The sequence below is a fragment of the Scyliorhinus canicula genome, chromosome 3 (genome assembly GCF_902713615.1).
Source record: "Scyliorhinus canicula chromosome 3, sScyCan1.1, whole genome shotgun sequence".
NCBI lineage: Eukaryota > Metazoa > Chordata > Chondrichthyes > Carcharhiniformes > Scyliorhinidae > Scyliorhinus > Scyliorhinus canicula.
In genome coordinates, this window is record NC_052148.1 from 229,184,474 (window position 1) to 229,207,434 (window position 22,961).

Sequence of the window (22,961 nt, forward strand, 5' to 3'; positions counted from 1 at the left end):
CTGCATTAGACCATAAGACATCGGAGCAGAAGTAGGCCACTCAGCCCATCATGACTGCTCAATGCCATTCAATGAGACCACAGCAGATCTGATATAATCCTCATCTCCACTTTCCCACCTTATCCTCATCGCCTTGATTCCCTTACGGATTAAAAATCTGTCTATCTCAGCCTTGAACATGTTTAATGACCCAGCCTCTACAGCTCTCTATGGTAAAGAATTCCACCGAATCACTACCCTCTGAGAGAAGAAATTCCTCCTAATCTCGGTCTTAAATAGGCGACGCCTTACTCTTTGATTATGTCCTCTGGTCTTAGATTCTCCCACAAGAGGAAACAGACTCTCAGCATCGACCTTGACAAGCCCCCTGAGAATCCTATATGTCTCAATTAGGTCACCTCCCATTCGTCTAAGCTATCTATTTCACATTCCTCCTTTGATTTAGACCACCCAGAGAATCAAGATGCCGGAATTAAATCTAGAAATTTAAAAGTGAGACTTGGGTAACTCCCCATTGTTTGTTTAGTGTATGGTGTTTCATAAATCCTCTCCATCTCAATATTTTCAGCAGGGTATGTTAACCCGTCTGATGTAGATACATTATTGTCTGCTGAAAATACTATCTAATCTAGATGTCATATTATATTAAACTCCTTTATTCCTCAGACAGTGTCATACTGCAACGGTACCCCTGTCTCAACATCATCACCATGTCTCCTTCTTCATTCCACAATTTCTTTAGTATTGTCACTCGATAACAGCCGACTTCCATTGCTCCTGGTATTTTACCAGCACCAAGGGGTTGCCCATGTCTCTTGGTACGGCTACAAGGTAAATCCTGGCAACCTGGCTGAGGGCTGGGATGGGGTATGCTTCCTCCTGTTGGGCACCCAGTACCCTATGGAGGATCCTCTCAGCTGCAAGAGCCACAACCGCCTCTATCACCTCAGCCTCAACTTCCCAATTTCCACCCATTTCCCCATTAACCAGACCTTCTTGACTGGCACTTCTGAAGCGACCCTAGTTATCCTGTCTCCATCAGTGTTCCTCATTGGGGACTGACTGACTGTAACCCCAGCAGTGGTCACCTCTCCTGCTGACACTGTTGGGACTGGAGAGCTGCTGGCCGTCTGATTGTTTGGAGATGGAATATACTCCCACATGGGGACAGAAGCCACCAATTCAAGTAATCACCCACCTGACAACAGTAAGCTCTGCTGGACCATCACCAACCACCTCCGTATAAAATTCCAATCAATACTTCAACAATAAAACTTCCTCCTAATACCTAAATAGCTTTACTACTGCAATGTTGAACCAACGGTGAACTAAGACAACACAATCAGCAACAAAGAGAAGACATCAGCCCTGGCCCATTTGAGGTTGCAGAACTAAAGCAGGTCCTGCGGGGTTTGAAGTGTGACACGGCAATAGGATATGACAATATCACGTCAGAATTTATGAAACACCTGGGGACCCGGGCTCTGGACTGGCTGACCCGGTTTTACATGATGATCATAAATTCCAACACCATCCCAAAGAAATGGTGGACAGCAAAAGTCATCGCCAACCAAAGCCTGGAAAACATCCCATAATTACAGTAGCTACCGTCCAACCTCTTTCCTGTCGGTCCCATATAAAATACTTGAACGTCTCATCCTTCAGCATATACTGCCATTCATAGAAAAGAACCGTATTGTCGACCAAGTTTGGTTTCCACAAGGTCCCCAGCACAGGGGAACAGGAACTGGCCCTTAGCACCTATATTAAAGGCAGCTCCAAAAAAACTTAAAGATACGGTGGCACAGTGGTTAGTATTGCTGCCTATGGCGCTGAGGACCTGGGTTCGAATCCCGACACTGTCTGTGTGGAGATTGCATGTTCTCCCTGTGTCTGCGTGGGTTTCACCCCCACAACCCAAAGATGTGCAGGATAAGTGGATTTGACCATGCTAAATTGCCCCTTAATTGGAAAAGATAATTGGGTACTCTAAATTTATTTTTTAAAAACTTAGACAGGTGCTGTGATCCTCAACCTCACAGCTGCCTACAACACCATTTGGCACACTGGTCCCTTCCTGAAGCTATCACAGGCTCTCCCTCCCAGGCAACTAAAGGATTGGAACACTTGAGCAATCAAAGATTCAGAGTTCACCTTGGACAGGCAAAAAGTACATGGAAAAGACAAACCAATGGACTCCCCCAAGTCTCGGTATTGCCTCCAACCCTGTTCAACTTGTACACAAATGATCTTCCGAATACGACACCTGAAAATTCATATATGCCAACGACTTGTCAAAACTTGAATAATACTGCAACACATGGTGACTCAAGCCAGCCCTGCAAATACAGTATTCAGCTTCTTCCATCACTACAATGCAAAAGCCAATTATTATATATCAGGGTAACACAATTGGCTCTGATTCTCTCTCTTTGTGGATGCAGCAAAGAACGTAACAAAAGAGAAACTGATGACGAGATCTGGACCGTAAAAAAAATAGTGAAAATCAATTTTCTTTGACGATTTTATGAACCAGAAGAAGGAAGGGTCGATGGAGATCCAGGTCCATGCACCATCGGGAGTGAGGTCAGGGGAAATACTGGTGAATTGCAAGATGAAATCATCATTGTGGCAAGTGAAAACAACTCGAGTAAATACTTGGACACCATACAGTTTGAGGCGGGGCGTTGGTGAATGATCTGGTCAATCGCAATGGTCACTAGTGCAAGAAAAGGGTTTTTGTAAAAAGCTATCGAACAATTGCGAATTACTGGGGGCTTAATTCAAACGGAGGATCAAAGTTTTCAGTACACTTGCGGTTGTAGTGGGTATAGCTGGGAAGATCACGCATGAGGCACTGAAATGGGCCCCGGGAATCCAAACCTATGGGACTACTGACTCTGCAAACCCACTGCTCGGGAATCGATAGCGAGGCACTGAAACAACTAGTCTGCTTGTGCACTGCGCGTTTGTGTGCTTTAAACAGAGAGAACATAAATGGCAGGGAAGACAGGCTGAAGGCTGAGTAGCACAGATCAAGGAGTCGCAATCCAAAAATGGCAGGAAGAAAAGGCGCCATAAATGCATGATGAGGAGGAAGAGACATGGCACTCTTATGGGGAAAGGTTCCAGTCATTCCTTCAAATCAATCAGATACCAGCAGGCTTGCATACTGCAACCTTTCTCAGCTCAGTTGGCAGGAAAACATTCTTGTTGCTACAGAACTTAGCACACCCAGCTGAACCTGGAGACAAGTCATATGATGAGTTAATGACAGTCTTGCAAGAACATTTCTCTCCCTGTCCACTTTCACCATCGTGCACAGGAGGAAAGGGAAAACAGTTCAGTTTGTGTGAAAGCTAACAAAGTGTGAATTTGGCCAGACGTTGGATGATACACCTCACAACCGATTAGTTTGTGGCTTCAGGAATGAAGCCATCCAAAGAAAATTGTTGACTGAAGGTGCATTCACTCTAAAATCTACTGTACAAATCGCAACATCTATGGAATTTGCTGTAAGAGAAGCTTCGCTCTTTGGAGTTCAAGCTGAAGTCCATAAGATGGAGCCTGAGAGAAGCAGGTCCACCAAGAACCTCTCATGTCATTGCCACAACCAAGCGGAGATTACTGGGGCAGGGAGAACAAATGTGAAATTTGTGGTAAAGTTGGTTACATTGCCAAGGCATGTCGGTCACGCCAACCTTCATCAGCACAAAAGAAGTGTACCAAGAAAACTACTGCAAAGTCTAAAGGTGGAGTTTACCAGTTAAGTGTTCCAACTTAAGTCTCAACAAGTGGCAGCAGGGTAGCATGGTGGTTAGCATAAATGCTTCACAGCTCCAGGGTCCCAGGTTCGATTCCCGGCTGGGTCACTGTCTGTGTGGAGTCTGCACGTCCTCCCCCTGTGTGCGTGGGTTTCCTCCGGGTGCTCCGGTTTCCTCCCACAGTCCAAAGATGTGCGGGTTAGGTGGATTGGCCATGCTAAATTGCCCGTAGTGTCCTAATAAAAAAAGTAAGGTTAAGGGGGGGTTGTTGGGTTACGTGTATAGGGTGGATACGTGGGTTTGAGTAGGGTGATCATGGCTCGGCACAACATTGAGGGCTGAAGGGCCTGTACTGTTCTATGTTCTAAGTACCAAAGTGTCAAGCCAGCTTAAAGAATTTAAGCTCGGAGTTCCAGTAGTAGAAGGAGACCAGCAACGATTTTGGGTCCATCCAAAATCAAATGCAAATACTATTAAGATGGAAGTGGATATGGGCACTGCAGTATCCCTCATAACTAAATTGATATACCATCACAAATTGAAGCATCTGCCAGTACAACCATCTGATGTGGTCTTGCGGACATATACCGAGGGGGTCATGCTGCTGAAGGGCTTCATCAAGGTGACTGTGGAGGTTAATGAGCAGAAAGTGGAATTGCCTCTTCACATTGTTCAAGGAAACATTCCAGCAATGTTTGGGAGATCTTGGTTAAGGAAGATTAAGCTAAACTGGGCCATCGTGAACCAACTTGTTGGTTCTATGAAGGGTCTTCTACTTCTTCTGAGAAAGTATCCGCACGTATTCGAGGAATTACATGGATCCATGACTGGGGTCAAAGTAAAACTCAAGATAAAGACAGGCAGCCTGCCTAAGTGTTTGAAAGCACGTACCATACCATCTGCTCTTCGACCTAAACTGGAAGAAGAACTCAAGAGGCTACTGAAGACAGGAGACATTGATCCTGATACTACCAGTGATTGGGAAACCCCAATTTTCCTGGTCTTAAAGAAGGATGGTTCAGCACAAATAATGAGGATTTCAAAATGACTATCAACACTTTATTATGTGCTGATCAGTACTCTCTACCACTTATTGAAGACCTCTTTGCAAACCTCACGGATGGCAAAAAATTTAGCAAAATTGATCCCTAGCAAACATATCTGCTAATGAACGTAGCTATTGAGTCTCAATCGTTACTGACCACAGTACACACAAGGGTCTATTTCGGTATCATAAGTTTCGTTCAGGATAATGTCAGCACCGCTCTCTTCCAACAATCTATGGATCAGATCTTGAGTGGGCTATCGCGTGTGCAATGCTACCTAGACAACATTTAGATTAGAGCTTCGAACAACATAGAGTATGTATAGAAACTACTCTTGCAAAGCTGCAACTACATAATCTCAGAGTCAAGAAAAAGAAGTGCAAATTTTTAAACCTTCTATTCACTATCTTGGACACATCATTGACCAAGACAGCCTTCACAAAGAACCTAAGAAGATGACAGATCCTGGATGCTCACACCACAGAACTTGACTCAGCTAAGGATGTTTCTAGGATTATAAAATTATTATGGAAAGTTTGTACCCCATTTAGCAACAAGGCCTTTACACACGTTTCTCTGTAACAAATAAGCTTGATTTTAGATGAAAGATTGTGAGGATGCTTACCAAAATGTCAAAACAAATGACAGGAATCTGAATTATTGGTCCATTTTAACCCGAAGCTGAAGCTGTAGCTTGCTTGGATGCGTCGCTTGTAGGGTTGGGGCAGTTGTCTCGCATATACTGCCTTCAGCTGAAGAGCAACCAATAACATTTGTTTCCAGGACTTTGACTAGCACTGAGACCAACTATGCTCAACTTGAGAAAGAAGCTCTCAGTATTAATTTTGGTATTCAAAGGTTCCACCATTATTTATTTGGCTGTAAATTTACTCTATTGACTGCCCATCATCACTTAACAACAATTTCTGGGCTGCATAAGGGGAACCCTTCGCTCTCTGATAGTCAATTATAACATTGGGCACACCATTATGTTATTGAATATCATAGGTCTGAACAACATGTGAATGTGGACACTTTGTTGAGACTGCTGCTGCAAGATCAACAAGACTAAATAGATAAGGATGGAATCTGATGAACACTTCAACGACATTTTCTTTCTGTCTTGTGGAAAATGTTCTGGTAACATCTTCTCAGGTGTGAACATTTACCCAAATAGATCCGGAGATATGGAAGGTGTTGAACATGATTCAAAAAGGCACTCTAATACAAGAGCACAGAAAGAATTCAGATCATAAACCCTATCTTACCAGGCATTTTGAGTTTACAGTACAAAATGGAGTATTGCTTTCGGGTATTAGAGTAATAATTCCATTTTGTCTACAAAGTAGAATCCTGGAGCAGCTGCACAAGGGTCTTCCTGGTGTAGTTAGAATGAAGGAGATGGTGAGAAGCTACTTCTGGTGGTCCAGGTTGGATGCTCATATAGAGGAGAAGGTGGGCTTCTGCCAACCCTGTGTTGAGAAATGTATCTCCACCACAACCTTTGCATCCATGAGAATAGCCTACTAGGCCATGGCAAAGAATCCATGTTGATTATGCAGGACCAATCGAAGGATACATGTTTTTTGGTTATGGTTGACACACATTTGAATTGCCATCATGAAATTGACAACTATGGAAGAGGCCATAGAAAGGAAAAATTAGGGTGACCTGAATAACTCGTGAGTGATAACGGTATTCGGTTCAAATAATCCAAATTCAAGGACTACCTGAGGGGTGTGGCATCCATATAAAATCTGCCCCCCACCATCCAGCTGCTAACAGTTTAGCCAAATGTTTTGTAGAATCACTGAAACATGCAGTGAAGATTTCACGGGATAAAGGCTCCCTTCTTGAACGTGCCAATAGTTTTTCAATGGTATATAGAAACACTGCTTATTCAAAAACACAAAGCTCACAGGCTATACTGATGTGCAAAAGGAAACTACATACACAATTCAACCTTTTGACTCCCTCTTCAACTTCAGAGATAGTCAGGCACCAACATCAGATGCAAGTGGCTAGAAGGGAATAACATTTAAAAAGCAGAGTCTTTGACCATGGGGACCATGTTCTTGCAAGAAATTACACCTCAGGCATAAAATGAACTCCAGCAATTGCATTAGCCAAAATGGGTCTGATTTCATACATCATACAAGCTGACACTGACCAATTATTGTGTGCACGTAGTGAGAGTACAGAAACCAAATGTTTCACCACAGAGAGTATGGACAGTGACATGCCTGACTTGAGGACTACAACTGTTGAAATTACAGAATCTGTTACAACAGAATTGTTCGCACAACTAGAGACAGCTCTTGAGTTGGTTTTGCCACATATACAACCCAGTGTACAGGAAGACACTCCCAATACGTTGTGTTCTGCCAAAACCAGGCAGACATCCAGCCAAGGGACTGTCTTACTAATGTATATTTGTATGCGTAACATAACAATGATAGTTATGGCAAATGTGTTGGATTTCTGTTAATGTGTTTGATGAATTAAAATGGCTGGTGTAATGTCATGTGTTCTACAATGATGTCTTTGGAACGTTTTGCGGGCTTTTGTGGAGTTCACCATTGTTCCCTGTTTGAGCAGCATCTTGTAAGTTAACCCCTTGCACTATGTTATATGAACTCGACATGTGCCACCTCTGATTCTTTCTCTTTGCAGCAACAACCAAGAACATAACCCAATAAATAGCTTAACATCCCAATGAATGGCTACAAGCTAAAGCACCACCCAACTCCAACATACCTCGGAGTGACCTTAGATAGGGCAATGACCTTCCGGGAACATCAAAAACTGCAGCCAAGGTCAAACTGATTGCCAAACTAACCGGCGCAACGTGCTATCACCACCCTCCAAACCTCAGCATTCACTACAGAATTACAGAATACTGCAACCCTCTTTTATCAAGATCATCATCATCATCACACACACAGAGTTTACACCCAGCTGAATGCTACCATGCGTATCATTACTGGAACACTACTCTCAATACCACTCCCTTGGCTCCCTGTCCTGGCAAACATCATTTCTCCACATATCCACCAACTTGCAAAAACCCACAAAATGATAGGAAAAGTTTGCAATGCCCCCCTGCTGCCACTCAGTGCTGATCATTCAGCCCACCCAATGCATGGCTCCCATCAAGAAGGCTGATCTGGAAAAACCCTCCCTCACAGCACTTCAACACAAATTCTCCTGGACAAATGAAAGGGAATCATTGGACATGACAAACAAGTACCTGGTCTCCAACCAACCCAACAGCTGCTTGGTTTCAACCTCCCAAGGAAAGAGTGGTCCACCTTTAACAGGTTCAGGGCAACAGCCACAGATGGGGCATTAGTGCCAGCCCCCTATGTGCCTGTGGAAGAGAGTAAGTTATGCATGACACCATAGAAGAATGTCCAATCCACAGCAGAGGTCTATCCACGCTCAATACAGCAGGGCCAGAAGAAGCTGCTTGGTTTAGGAACTTTGCACTCTCTAAATAAAATAAATACTGCAATGTTATGTTGCAATCATATTGACACCACTATTTACTAGGGTAGATTTCACATCAATAAAAAGTGTGATTTTGTTCTTCATTTGCTTTACACGTTGCACAAAGTCAAATGTAAGTTGCGTTGCACAACCAAAACTCCCATTTTAGACTATGCTCTGTGCACATACCTGGACCATAATAAGGTCAGCTAGGAAGCAGTTCTGGCTTGAGTGCTTGGACAACTTGCAGAAATCTGCTCACTACTCATTTTCAATGTGTTAAAAGTGCAGGGTTGGTGTACATCCCTCATAAAAGTAATAATATTCTATCCAAAAGTTGTTATTTCTCTGTGTTTTCGTTACTGCAAATTAATGCACAACATAGCCATTATCATTGTCATATAGTCATTGGTCTTAGTTGGCAAGTAGATTGTTGTAATGAATGCATTTTACTGATTGGCTGGGTTCTGAACCACCATGATGGTAGAATCCAGGTTGCGACGGTGATGCTGGTGTGTATTATTGGTGCTTAATAGCACTGACTAGATGGTGCGACTTAACTACTGTTGTGTGCATTTGCTAATCTGGAAAGTAAATTATGAACAGGGCAGATTTCAAAGAATTTCTCCTAGTTTAGACTCAAGCTGTACATCATTTTCTTAGTTTAGGATACATTCTCCATATGTTCCCAGGCAGTCCTTGGCCACATGGGCGACTTTACAAGAGCAACTTAATATTAGGCTCCGATTATACTGCAGCTGATGTAAAGTAAAGCTGGTTTGATTTGGCCTCCTTGTGGGGCGTTTTAGCACTAGATGTATTTTGTATGTGGCTGTGTTTAAATCACGACTTGACATCCCAGTTTGGCTGTCACTTTTGTTGAGATTTGCACAACATCTCTTTTTATTAACAATGTCAGTATGTGAGAGACTTTTGCTTTTGCACCACAATGCATGGGGTGACAGATCAGGAAAGTTGTCCCAGGGGTCTGTAATTTTCCAAGATCTCAAGATGGTAGGTTACAGGTTAATTAGCGCAATATTCACGTTCTCTCATTTAATCTATGCAGTTTTTATAAAACTGAAAGAAATTATATGTTTGGATATACATTTAAGAACTCATTAAATTTACCTTGAATTCTTTTTCAATATTTGCCAACTTGGCTAGTTCGTTACTAAGTTCCAGCGCAGTATGTACTGGATCCTCACTAGACAAAGACAAATAGGCAGGGCTTGCTAATCCTTTGTACGCATTGATCCTTGATCTGGAATGACTAAATGAATCGTGCTTTTGTTTCTCCACACATTCAGTGCATTTACAGAAATAGTCGTGCGGTTTCTCAATCCTTGCCCCTTTCATCAACAGCATGTGCACCACCTCATATTTCTGGCAGTGGGCAGCCAGAATGATTGGGGTGATATCTGGAGAAAATCTGGTGCCATCTTCATCGTAGGCATAAAAATCATCATCTTGCATCTCTTGTTCACATGGGCTAAGGGTCAGGCGATTACTGGGCTCAAATCCAGAGTGATTCAAAATTGCTTCCACAATTCGTATATACCCCTTACTGATAGCAAGTAATAATGCATCTCCGATTCGAGCCAAATTATCCCTCTTTAGAAGAAGCTCCGTTACTTCCAAATGTTCATTTCCAACCGCTAGCTGAAGGGCATTCTGGCCCATGTAATCAACACAATTAACATTCAGCGACTTGCTCTCCTCCAGCATTCTCCGAACAACAGGTATGTTGCCATATTCAGCTGCATCCAAAAAACGTTCCTCTTCTGGAGTTAGGCTTGTACCCTTATCATTGAACATGAATGCTGGACCACGGATGGCTTGCCTCCTTCCCTTCTCCCGCAGCACTGTCATTCTCCGCTGCATTGCAGATGCGTTACTTATACTTTGCCTGAGAGAGAGCACAGTAAACTAAGGTGAGAGGTGAAACATTTCTGCAGTCATCACATTCAGAGCTACTGAAATAAATTTGTATTAGTTTTTAACTTTTCCCAAGGACCCAACTAAAGCCTACTTTTGCTGGTATGCTGGTAGTAATGATGGTTTTCTTATGCTGTTTACTTCAATGAAGTCGAAAGAAACTATCTCTGGAGGTATGAGTGGATGGGAGAAGTTTAATCCATCTGACAGGTGGGCCAGTAACTGGAGAATTCAAATTGACAATAATTGACAAAGCCAGGCAAAAAGAGGGAGCATCTTTTATACAGTTAGTTTTTATGATCTGGAATTGAGAGTCTGAAAAGGGTGGCGCAAGCAGATTCAATCAGAACTTTCAAAAGGAGCTGGATATATACCTAAAAGTATGTAGTATTATGGGGAAAGGGCAGGGAGGTGGGATTTATCAGATTGCTTTGTAAAAGGGCCAGCATGGGGAAGATGGGCTGAATGCCTCTTTCTGTGCTGTATGATTCTTTGATTCTATCCGGTGTTTTCTTCCAGCGCACCAAGAACAACTTACACTTATAGAGCATGGCAAAGTTTAACATGGTACTTCATAGGAGATGGGGAGCTCCTATTGCTGTCCATTGCTCTAGATTGGGTAAATATATTTGAGTTCAATTTACTACTTATGTAAGGTCTTTTCATTTGACTTAGTCTTAGGGTAATTAAAGTTAGTGCGAAGCAACTTCAGTTATAATTAAGTGAGATTGTTTTATTATTCTGGAATATATATATGCTACATCTAAATAAGTAATGGCCTTGCTTTAGTAGCAATCTTGTTTGTGCTGAAATGAATTAGTTCTTTGCATCATATGACAATACAAAATTGGGCCTCAGGCCTTATTACCAGCTAGCCGGTGTAGCTCTTGCAGGCCATTCAATGGTAAAGCGGAAAGGAAAATCAAGTTTCTACAATGCCAACAATGGTCTTCAGGTAAGTGACTATATTTGGGCTTCACCAATATGGTGGTGTTACGGGGATAGGGTGGTGGCAAATTCCCAGTTCATAATGATATGCATTTCCTGCTCATTATTTTTGATGCTTAGGAGGCCATTTAGCATCTAAAAACTGGGTGCTGTACAAATAGATTTCTAGGTACGGTGCACTGTTTCTTCACAACACCAGGGACCTGGTTCAATTCCAGCCTTGGGTCACTGTCTGTGTGGAGTTTGCACATTCTCCCCATGTCTGCATGGGTTTCATAGACATAGACATAGAATTTACATAGAGGTTTCCTCTGGGTGCTCTGGTTTCCTCCCACAGTCCAAAGATGTGTAGGTTAGGTGGATTGGCCATGCTAAATTACCCTTAGTGTCCAAAAGGTTAGGTGGGGTTACGGGGATAGGGTCAGTGCATGGGCCTAGGCAGGGTACTCTTTCCAAGGGTCGGTGCAGATTTGACGGGCCGAATGGCCTCCTTCTGAACTAGAGGGATTCTACGATTTACAGTATCTATTTTGGTTTTAAGACCGCTCCTAATACCATTCTGTAATATTGTTATGCCATAGCATTATTCTTCTACAATTTTTAATTCTCAATTGCATTGTTTTTCACCTGAAATAACCAGATATGTTCTGATTCAGATACAATTTGCTCATAAAGCACACAGGAGAACAGAGAATGCTCCTTTTCCCAAGTGAACCTGATAACTAATCACCTTCAACAGCCTGCATGGCGGTGGGTGGACGGGCAAACACTTTGAATGGGGGGGGGGGGGGGGGGGGGGGGGGGGGGGGGGGGTGCCGATACCGACGAAGATTGGGGGGGGGGGTAACCCTGATGCCTGCTTGGCTTGGGCCGGTGTCAACATGACTAGTGAGTGTTGGGGGAAGGTTGGCCCCCTGTACTGGAGGGTTGGGAGTGTTCTCCTTATCTGCTGTGGGTCACAATGTCCTGTGGGTGGTTGGAGGCATGCTATTAACTTTACTAGGGGATCGGGGCACCCTGCCAGTACGTTTAGTTTACCCCCCCCCCCCCCCCCCCCCCAGCTGACTGTGTGATCCTCACCAGCACTTTGAAATTGCAGAGTGTCTTTTGATCTGGCTAGAAAAGACAGCTGTGAAACCAGCAGTTTTACACTGCTGCATGGTCTACAGCCTCTTCATGGTGGCGGAATATTCCGGTTCTACGCTGGCGCACGGGTTTCCCGCCTCCACCATTGAAAAACACACGGCAGTTTGGTCAGTAAATCCCACCCTGCTTTTCTCGCCTGACCCAACACTCTGCAATTTTTGGAAAATTCCACCCAAGGGGATGATCCAATGGAAAAGTTTCTACGGGCAACATATACCAGATGTTTACACCAGCAGATATTCCCGTCCCAAGCCGGTGCACAGCTTTCCTGGCAGTGAGGGTGCAGTCAATGGGAAATCCCGTTGACAACAGCGAGACCAGTAGATCCCGCTGGCGGGCCGACTCCGCCACCAAAAAACACGAGGCAGGTTGGTGGGTAAATCCTGCCCTAAGTGTCATTTGTGGCAGGTTTTGTCGGAGAATTCTCCACCGCTATCAAACCACATTCAGTCACTTTTACTGATCTGGGGAGTTTCTCACCTGTTTAACCCACACTGAGAGTGGGATTTACCCTTTTCAGAACTTCCCGTTCCCCTTTCGTGCCCCTCCCTTCCAGGACCCCCACTCTTCACCCCCCCCCCCAACCTTCTAGCAGCTCGTTCATACCTGCTGTACACCCCCTACCCTTCATACCTCCTTCCACTCTCCTTTCATATGCATGGCCCCCCTGAGGCCCTGACATTTTTGGCAGTGCCATCCTGGCACCTGGGAAACCTTTCACTGCCGCCCTAGCACCCTGGGAGTGCTCCTGCTGGCACCTGGACACTTTGGTAGTGCCAGGATGGCATTGCCATGGTACCAGCCAGGCTGTTCCAAGGTGCCCATGTTCCAAGGGGAGGGCCAGTGGACCTCCTTGCACTGTCCCTGGTCACCCAGGGCCTCTGATGGCCCGTGTGATCCCCCAGGTGCCTTTCCGCCTGGTCCATATTTGAGTGAGCCAGTATTGAATGGTGCCCAGCTGTGGATTCCCTGGAGAGGCCATAAGATGCCGGGAGGCCACTAGATCTCGGGTCATTAGGCCTTAGTAGGTTTAAAACCTACTTAAGCGAGCCCGTTGTGGGCGGGAGTTTGGTTGTGCTGCCTTATGGGACTTGGGTTGATCCCACGAGGCATAGTGCCAGCTGGAAACCTGCGGGAGGCCTCACTCGGCATCTACAGGCCATATCGCACTCCCGGTTGGGCGCGACGCGGCCGGTACATCGCACCCTTAATGGCAGAGTGCACTGTGGTATGTTTGTATGGTATGGATGTATGTTACATACGCAAAAATGTATGAATGTGGGTATGCATGAAATATTTACTGTTTTTAACTAATGACTATATGATTATCTATTCTACAGGAAGTGAAGCCAAAGCCAAATTTCTGCTTTTGCTTGGACAATAAAGCTCTATTCTACAATGGCATTTAATGGACTGCCATTTGACAGTGAATGGCCTAAGTTAGATTGTTGTGCTTCTTGATCCTGCAGTGGTTTGTATGCAAAACAATTTTCTAGAAAACATTCACAATATGCGACAGCAAACAGCAGATTAGGAGTAGATCATTAAAAATTAAAATTGCTTGTTGATTTCTGAAGGAACATCAACCTAATTTATATCTCCATTTATTTATATCCAGCAAGAAATTACTTAAAACTATAAATAGGAATAAATTTAAAATTATCTAAGCTAACAACACTAACACTGACTAAAATAAGAGCTGTACCTTCATGGTGAATATTTGTATGTGAGGTTTCATAAGCTGGCTACCTTTTAAACTGCATCTTTTAATTCAAGATAAAATTGAGCAATGGATAGGGGCACAATGAGATTCACAGAGGGACATGTCCGAGGTAATGAGGGACATTGCTCACTCACTGAGAGACATGTCCCGGTCACAGAGCACCATGACTGAGGGCATCAACACCATGATTCAGGCGATGGTGAGCCTCCAGAACTGGTAGTGCCAGCTGATGTTGAGGCATCTGGAGCCCACTCCAGCTGTCCCTCCATCCCATGGAAGAGTAGCCCCGGGGCCAACAAGCAGCCCAAAGGAGGAGGAAGTGATGGGGCCCATCCTGGGGCTTCCACCAGGCTGGAACACTCCAGCCCTTCCAAATCCCTCCCCTCCTGACACTGGTGCACCTGATGGGCAGCAGCAGAACAGGGTGACATGTCGTCACCTTTGATACCAGAACGTCTGCCGGGCCCATCCAGGTCCAGGCACTCTAGAGGATGCCCGCTCAGGGCATCACAGGCCAGAGGGCGAGACAAGCAGCAATCTGCCTCTCCTCCTGTTGAGCTGTCTGAAGGAACACCTAGCAGTTGCAGTCGGCCACGGGAGCGCAGAAAGTTCAACAACACCTAAATTGGCACAGATGTAGTTGCACAGAGTTAGTCAGGGGAAGGAGACACTAACTGTAAATACAATTATTAAACACACTTGCACTGCCAGTCCAAGCTGATACTCACTGTTTCTCCACGGGTGGGAGGGTTGGGCTGGGGCTGGATTTTGGGTTAGGGTGAGGGAGAGGGAGTCCTCATCGAACAAGCAGGGATCATCCAGGTGGACAATAGTATGTTATCTAAAAGGCAGGAGGCAGACTTTCTCAGCCAATAAGTAACACTACAGTTCATCTCATAGTAAGTCGTCGTCATCCTCCATCCTGCAGGCAAGGCCAACTGATACTGCCGACCCAGGCCAAACACCCTGGTGTGATGGTGAAATGGCCTTTTGGGGTGGGGAGAAACAAGGTTAAATGGAACGAGGGATCACACGGAGACGGGAAAGTGACAGGAAGGTGGGTGAAAGGTTAAGTGGAGGGAAGAGAGTTGTGGGACAGAATGGCTTGAGGACAAATGGGGTGTGATGGTGAATGGAGATGCTGGACTTTTGGCCTCCTAGGTGGTGAAGTGTGAGTTGATGAGGTTCTCCCTGGTTCAACGGCCCTGTATAACCCTGTCCCCGCCCGCTGAGCCAGCTCTTGGTTCTCCACAGGCTCCTCCTGGACACCCTCAGGGTCCTCCTCATCCGATGAGGCCTGACGTTGCTCCTCCCCCTCCAGTATGTCACCCGCGGCTGCAGCAGATTGTGCAGCACACAGCAGGCCACTACAATGCACGAGGCCCTCAGGGGGCTGTACTGGAGATCCCTGCCAAAGCGGTCCTGGCAGCAGAAGTGCATCTTCAGCAGCCCGCTTCACCACTCGACAACGCTCCTTTTTGATGAGATTGCTTCATTGTACCTGGTCTCCATCTCAGTCTGCAACTTCCGCACTGCTGTCATCAGCCATGACCTAAGCCAGGAGGCTTTGTCAACTACTAGCCAACCTCTCGCCCGAGGGAGGGCCTCCAAGGCGCTGGGAACCTCAGAGTGTCCCAGGATGTATACGTTGGGCACGCTGCCTGGGTAGCGTACACATAAGTACATAATGTGCTGCTGGTGATGACACATTCCTATTTACGAAGGGCACCCCCACTGTCAATCCAGTGAGAGTGACATGAGTGCTATCGATTTCCCCCTGGATCTGGGGCATGCCAGAGATGACAGCAAATTCTGCAGCCCTGGCATCCTGGTGGACCTGGTACAGGTTGAAGGTGATGTGATACCTGGGTACATAGGGCATCCAGAACATCACAGATGCACTCCTGTGTGAACATTTGTAACATCCCGCAGAGGTCCCCACTCAAGCCATGGAAGGACCCAGAGTTATAAACATTGAGGGTAGCCGTTAACTTTACAGCTACTATGAATGTGTGCCTTCTTCCTACTTGTTGTGGTGCCAGGCCCACCACCACCCGGCACAGGTACCACACGGTCTCCTTAGTTGGGCAGAATCATCATTGTTATAATGTGTCTGGCAGCTCCTCGAAGGACCAACGCTGATGATGGACATGGGGCCTGATGGACGAACTGCACTTGAGCCTCTCTATAACTAGAGTCTCATCAATGATGGACAGACAAGATGAGGCTAGAGGCTTGTAGAATTGTAGGAGGGTACAAGTTCTCGCAGAGGTGAGGAAGGATGGCTGATGGATGATTGGCATTGAACATCACGCCGCCTCCTTCCTGACAAGTCGCAACAGTCCCACCAGCAGGGCAAACCACCGAACCTCATGGCACTTCAATATTAACTTGCAGCCCCATTGACATTCTCCAAAACCCCACCCCACCCCCATCCATGCCTTCTGGATCATGTACTTGACACTGCAGACCTGTCCCCATCAGTGACTTGCACCTGCCCCTTGATGTGAAAACCCTCTCTCCTCACACAAGTGCTTGCGTCATTTGTGTGGAATAAACTCTGCTAATCCCCTGTTTTATCTGCTCTGGAGCTGTGCATCTAAGGAGCCCAGCGAGGTGTCCCAACACCTGGTGGTCCTGTGATTCATCTTGGCCATGCCCATCTTTTTGTTTATAAATTTAGAGTACCCAATTCATTTTTTCCAATTAAGGGGCAATTTAGCGTGGCCAATCCACCTATCCTGCACATTTTTGGGTTGTGGGGGCGAAACCCACGCAGACACGGGGAGAATGTGCAAACTCCACATGGACAGTGTCGCAGAGGCGGGATCGAAGCTGAGACCACGGCGCCGTGAGTGCTAACCACTGAGCCACCATGCTGCCCCATGCCCATCTTTTTGATTAGATTGTTGATGTATGAGGGTTTCCACATGGGTGGGTGTATGGAAATCTACATGATCAGGAGACCTCAGAGCATTTCAAGGAAACTGACAGGAAAATGATCAAGAGCCCAAAACTGACATCTAAGGAGTGAGTACCGAGTCTTTCACAGCAGCACTAGGAGGTGCGACCACGGAACCCCGATTGCCAGGGGAAACCCCATCCACTGAGTCCACACCCCTGCCACCAAATCAGTTTCCACTATCACCAGACATGCACCCCTCAGCAAACTTGAAAAAATCAGAAAGGCACTTACCTCCTTATTCTTCCTCCAAGGCCATGGCGCCAGGATCACATTTTTAAATCCTTGCACCAAATCATGCCAGTATGACTCATGGCTGGTGGGGGTGGGACAGAGCATTCTTGGTGGATGCTGCACCTGTCCACCAGCCATTAATTGCATTCAAATGAATGCTAGCTCATTGTTGGCATGTTCCCGCTGTCGCAGGATGGGAAGCCCGTGATGTCCGACGGAGACTTGGAGACTTGCAATGAGTCTAATGCCTGGCGCAATCCCAATTTTGGGCCCACACACTAACCTCCGCCTGATCGTGAATCCCGATTTTAGCGGGGGGAGTGGGAAGAGTAGAATCCCAGCCCGTGTTCAGAGAGAGAGCCCCTAAGAAAGGAACAGCAAAACAGCAACTACTGTGAACAGCAGAAGAAAAGACTGCTTTATGTGAGCCACCCGGCAGGGTGCTGGTAGTAGCTTGTCCACTGGTTGAAGAGACTGGATTTATGTAAACTTAAGGACACTGAACAATTTGTTCTACGTGGGTGTGGGGAAGGAGTTGCTGGAGTGGACCTTGCTATTGGAAGCGAGTTTCGTATTTCTCCAAAGACAGGGACGGACACTGGGCATTACGACTCAGTGAAGCAAGTCTATTAGACGTTGCGGTTAATTTCTGAGTGGTTCCTGCAAAGGCTACAATATTGCAGAGAGTGTGACATAACATATGGATGTGGCATGGGGTTTACAGTCACGTTAGGAAGTCAAGGGGTGCCTTTTCTGGAGGTTAATGAATTAGTCGCCTACTAAGTATTGTTTAGTCGAGGTTGCTTTTAGTGCGTTTGTTACAGTAAAAGCCTTAAAATGTGAATTTTTTTGGTCATGTGATCCTTCAAGTTAGTCACTGAGAATTTAAATTGCTTTTTAAAAGTTATCCATCTCTAAAGGGATCATAATATATAAGTGTTTTGGATGCATACACGTAATTAGCAACAGAAAACATTGAAGCTCAGGCAGCAAAATTGAAATTACTTTGTTTGGGCATTTTTTTCTGTTAACTCCCCTTCCATTTCTTTCTTTTTCGCTCTTTCTTGTATTAAAATTCATTTTCTGCCACTCCTGGTTTGATGCTTCGCTTCACGTATTTTGTGAATCTTGGACAGGAAAATCTGTTTCCATCTCTATAACATGTACTGCTACTAAAGAAATACAGTAGAGTTTATAATGAGGATGAAATAGCAATTGATATTGATATTCAAAAGTCTTCCAGCACTGTTGATTAACCAACTAACTGGTAGCAGAAGTCACAGTTCCTCTACTTTTGAAAATTCATGATCACCATTGATTTTAAAGGAGGTGGTGCTATAAAGATGAACTGCTCAATGTTTTAGAGAGATTAACAGCAGAGAGGCACACAAAGTTCCGGGAAACTATGGTTTGGTGCAAGTAGTGGTGAAAGTCACTTACTTGATAATTTCCTGGGAATTTTCTGCCATAAAACAAGCTCTACGATGTGGATATACCATTGCAATGATGCGTTTTTTGAGTGTCGCTCGTCCTTAACTCTGATTTGAGAATATGAATTGAGCTAAACCAAATAGCCCTTTCATGGTCATGGGGGAGATTCTTGAGACTAAATGTTTTTGAAAATTTAAATAGTGTTAGTCATTACCTATACCAGGAAAAGAAATTGGAAAAATATCACCGGGGAAATTAGTTTGAGATGTTACTAAGCAATATGCTGTCGTCAAATTAACATACCACTTAAACTGATGTCATACATTTGTTCAATTAACATGTAAATGTAGTTTCCTGTCATTATCAGGTTCAGTGAGCAAGCTAAGACAAAAGGATTTCAAATGAAAACCAAGAAAAATGAAGTTAGTTAATTATTTTTATGCAGAGGTTTTTTAGAGGGAGTAATAATGAGATTTATTTTCATGCTCAGTGTAATATCTCACATGGGATCCCACATATACTACAGAATGGGAATGCTTGTCTTCCCCGTGCTCCTTGCGGAGTACGAGCTCCCCCCGCTAGGGGTGGGGTAGCTCAATTACCCAATGTATAAAAGGTTGGCCATCAAGGCACCAACCAGAATAGGAATCTGGCAGGGATCTACCGGATAGTGTAGATATAATTTGTGTAAATAAAACTTTGTTTCTTATTTTATTCGGTGTGGACTCCCCTTGACTTTATTAAACTTAGGTTTTGTGGTGAATGTAATTCACACTGTATTGTATTGTATGGTATTGTGTCCTTGTGGGCTCTGTCTGTGAGACGTTGCTCGGCTCTGCCCATAGGGGGAGATGAGGAGCTTGTACAGGGCTCCACCCTCGGCTCCGCCCATGGCCCCTCCCACTACCGGAAGTATAAAGTGCTGCAGCCGTGTGAGTCTGCCCTCAGTTCTTCTGGTCGCAGGCAGGCTCAGTTGTAAGACTATTAAAACCACAGTTTACTTCCAATCGTGTTCCGAGTGAATTGATGGTCACATCAGATTTCACAGGTTTAAGATTGCTTCTATTGCAGCTCAATTGTATCACTTTCTCCTCTGAGTCAGAAAGTTGTCTGTTCAACTCCACACTAGATGTCAGGGCTCATGAGCAAAACTAACACATCAGTGTGGTACTGACGCAGTATCACATTGATCTAAGTGCTGTCTAAAGGATGAAGGCTGAAACAATGGTCTCAGCTGCTTGATCGTACCAGAGCATCATTTTTTTTATGCCAGTTATTTTATTGCATTCAAGACCTTAGGCAACTCTGGTAATTGAGTCTTTACTCCCTGGAGTGAGCCTTTACCTTTCCAATATCAAGATAATTCATAATTTAGCGTCAAACAAAAATTCCATGTCAGTGTTTTAGCTCACATTTTATATTGTCTGCTCACATCACCTGCCTCAGCTTTGGAGAACACTAAAGAGGTGTCAATTTAAGACAGAGATGAGGAGGAATTTCTTTTCTCAGAGGGTTGTGCATCTTTGGAACTCCTTGTCAGAGAGAGCTGTCTTTGTGTATATTTAAGGCTGAGATGGATAGATTCTTGATCAATAAGGGAATCAAGGCATGATGAGCACAATTCTCCCAAAAAGGAGCACGTTTAGCCACGTGTTTCCTGGCACTGGCATTGAAGAAGGAGCGTGAACGGGGAACGCGGCCGCACATAGTCCCATTTTTTACAGTAGGGAGTTCCGTTTGCCAGAACTCCCCAGTGTAGCAAGAGAGCAGAACGCCATTTTTAAATGGCATCTCGATCTTCAAGGCCCCCAAAACAATCCCTGACCTTCCCCCTCACACCCCACAGCTCAAATGCAATATCCCTGACCCCCACTGCCGCACCCCCAAACACCCACGCAGGGCAACCCTGGTCCAATTGTGCAGGTGCAAAAACTTCCATTCCAGCTGGAAGTGCCACCTGGGCACCTTGGCAGTGCCAGGCTGCTAGTGCCAGGCTGTCACCAGCAGTGCCAGGGCTCCACCCTGCCCAAAGGGCATCCAGCTGGGGGCCTCTGATTCCCTGGGAGACCCCCACAAGTGCCGTTCCGGATGGTCCCATTATCTCTGAGCCGAAGGGGTAGAATCCCAGAGCCTCAGATGCCTGGGAAATCTGCACATTAGAGTGAGGCTGACTGCCTTGCTCTAATATGCAGAATTGCGAAAAGGTGATCCTGCCCTTTGTGGGCTTTGAATCTCGTGAGGAATTGCAAGCCGGGTAGATCCTGGGAGCGTGGTCTCCTGGCTTTCAACGGCCATGCTGCGCCGCGCCAAGTTGCTTATCCGGCGTATGAGGAATGTCGGATCAGCCATGGCAGTATTGAATGGCAAAGCAGGTTCGAGGGACTGAATGGCCTATTCCTGTTCCTATTTCTTATGGTGTTATTATTACAGACTGCAACAGGCTCAACTGATAAACAGAGTGATCAAACATTGAAATCGATAAATGAACAGTAATAAGGCCGTAATGTATCTTTACAGTTATTATAGGTTTAATTATATTTTCCCAAAATGGAATGAGTGTTCCACTGTGATTACTAGGAAGCCAAACTTTGGAAGTCCACTCATTGGGAACGTTCACCCCATTGAGTGTCGAAATAACTAAAACCGATAGATCTCTCAACTTAGCCTTAGTTATTTTAACCCAATTTATGGTGTATTTCTACTGTGGAACCCCTAAGATATCATTCCCAGTCGTCTGGTTAGTTGGGGAGTGAGTTACACTATAGCCAAATAGCTGTTTGACTTCCGCAAAAAGGGGGTTTCCATGGATGCCCATGGAATCCACATATTGGAGGGATGTTCTTTTTTATCCTGGCCCATTAGAAAACCTAAAAACTAAATTTTATAACTACCTGCTGGGCTTCTTCTGGCCTAGAATTCAACTCCCTGGATGATTTGCTTGAAACAGCAGCATCAGCCCACTCACCTCTCAATATCTCATAACATAGCAGACTTGGTATGCATGTTGAAAACTGTACTCTGCCTCCTTCCTATTGCATTCCATTCACCTGCTCAAAAGAACAAGTTAATATCGGGACACATAAGAAATGGAGTGGGATCGGTGGGGTAGGTGACCCCTGTTGTTTTAGCTGAACCCTCCGACCCAATTTTTGTTAGAAGGGAGGCCTGGTCAACCATAAAACCTGAAAAATAAATTTGAAACGTTCCTGCTGACCATTCTTGCCCAGGACCCAGCTCTGTGTGCACCAGTTGGGAATAGGCAAAATTGGGGTCCAAGGACAAAGGCAAGGAAGTTTTACTAAACCATTATAAATCACCAGAAAGGCCTCTGTTGAAGGATTTTGTCAACAGTGTCAAGAAATTTAAAAAAAATTCATTTACAGGATGTGGGCTTCGCTGGTTAGACCAGAATTTATTGCCCAGCCCTCGTTCCTCTTCAGCAGATGGTGGTGAGCTGCCTTCTTGAACCGCTGCAGTCCTGGAGGTGAAGGTACACCCACTGTGCTATTACGGAGGGAGTTCCAGGATGTTGCCCCAGTGACAATGAAGGAAATGCGATATATTTCCAAGTCAGGGTTGTGAGTGACTTGGAGGGGAACCTCCAGGTAGTGGGGTTCCCAGATATCTGATCGTCTTTCTAGATGGTAGCGGTCGTGGGTTTGCAAAGTGTGTCTAATGAATCTTGGTCAGTTACTGCAGTACATTGTGTAGTTGGTACACAAGGCTGCCACTATTCATCGCTGGTGTGGGGGGGGGGGGGGGGGGGGGGGGGGGGGGGGGGAGGAGACTCGCCATAGGATTCCTATCCTTTGACCTGCCCTGGTAGCCACAGTATTAATATGGCTAGTTCAGTTGTTTCTGATCAGTGGTAACCCCCAGGATGGTGATTGTGGGATTCAGCAATCATAATGCCATTGAATGTCAATAGGTGGTGGTTAGATCTTCTCTTGTAGGAGATGGTCATTGTCTGGCACTTATGTGGCGCGAATGTAACTTGCCACTTATCAGCCCAAGCCTGGATATTGTCCAGGTCTTGCTGCATTTGGACATGGACTGCTTCATTATCTGAGGAGTCGCAAATGGTGCTGAACATCTCCACGTCTGTCCTTATGATGAAAGGGAGGTCATTGATGAAACAGCTGAAGATGGTTTGGCCTAGGACACTACTGCTAAGAAACTCCTGCAGTGATGTCCTGGTGTTGTGCCAGGTATGACTCCAACCAGCAGAGGGTTTCCCCCCCTGATTCCCATTGACTTCAGTATAGCTGGGGCTCCTTGAT

General features: G+C 45.3%; 1 protein-coding gene across 2 annotated transcripts in view; it reads right to left on the reverse strand.

Moving 5' to 3' along the window:
* The window catches only part of LOC119963356 (short transient receptor potential channel 3), a 204,464-nt gene that overhangs the window by 146,603 nt on the left and 34,900 nt on the right, over window positions 1-22,961 (reverse strand). For both annotated transcript variants that reach the window (XM_038792368.1, XM_038792367.1), the window contains exon 2: window positions 9,431-10,208. In XM_038792368.1, coding sequence (XP_038648296.1) covers window positions 9,431-10,208 — 778 coding nt within the window. The remainder of the gene's footprint in view (window positions 1-9,430; window positions 10,209-22,961) is intronic.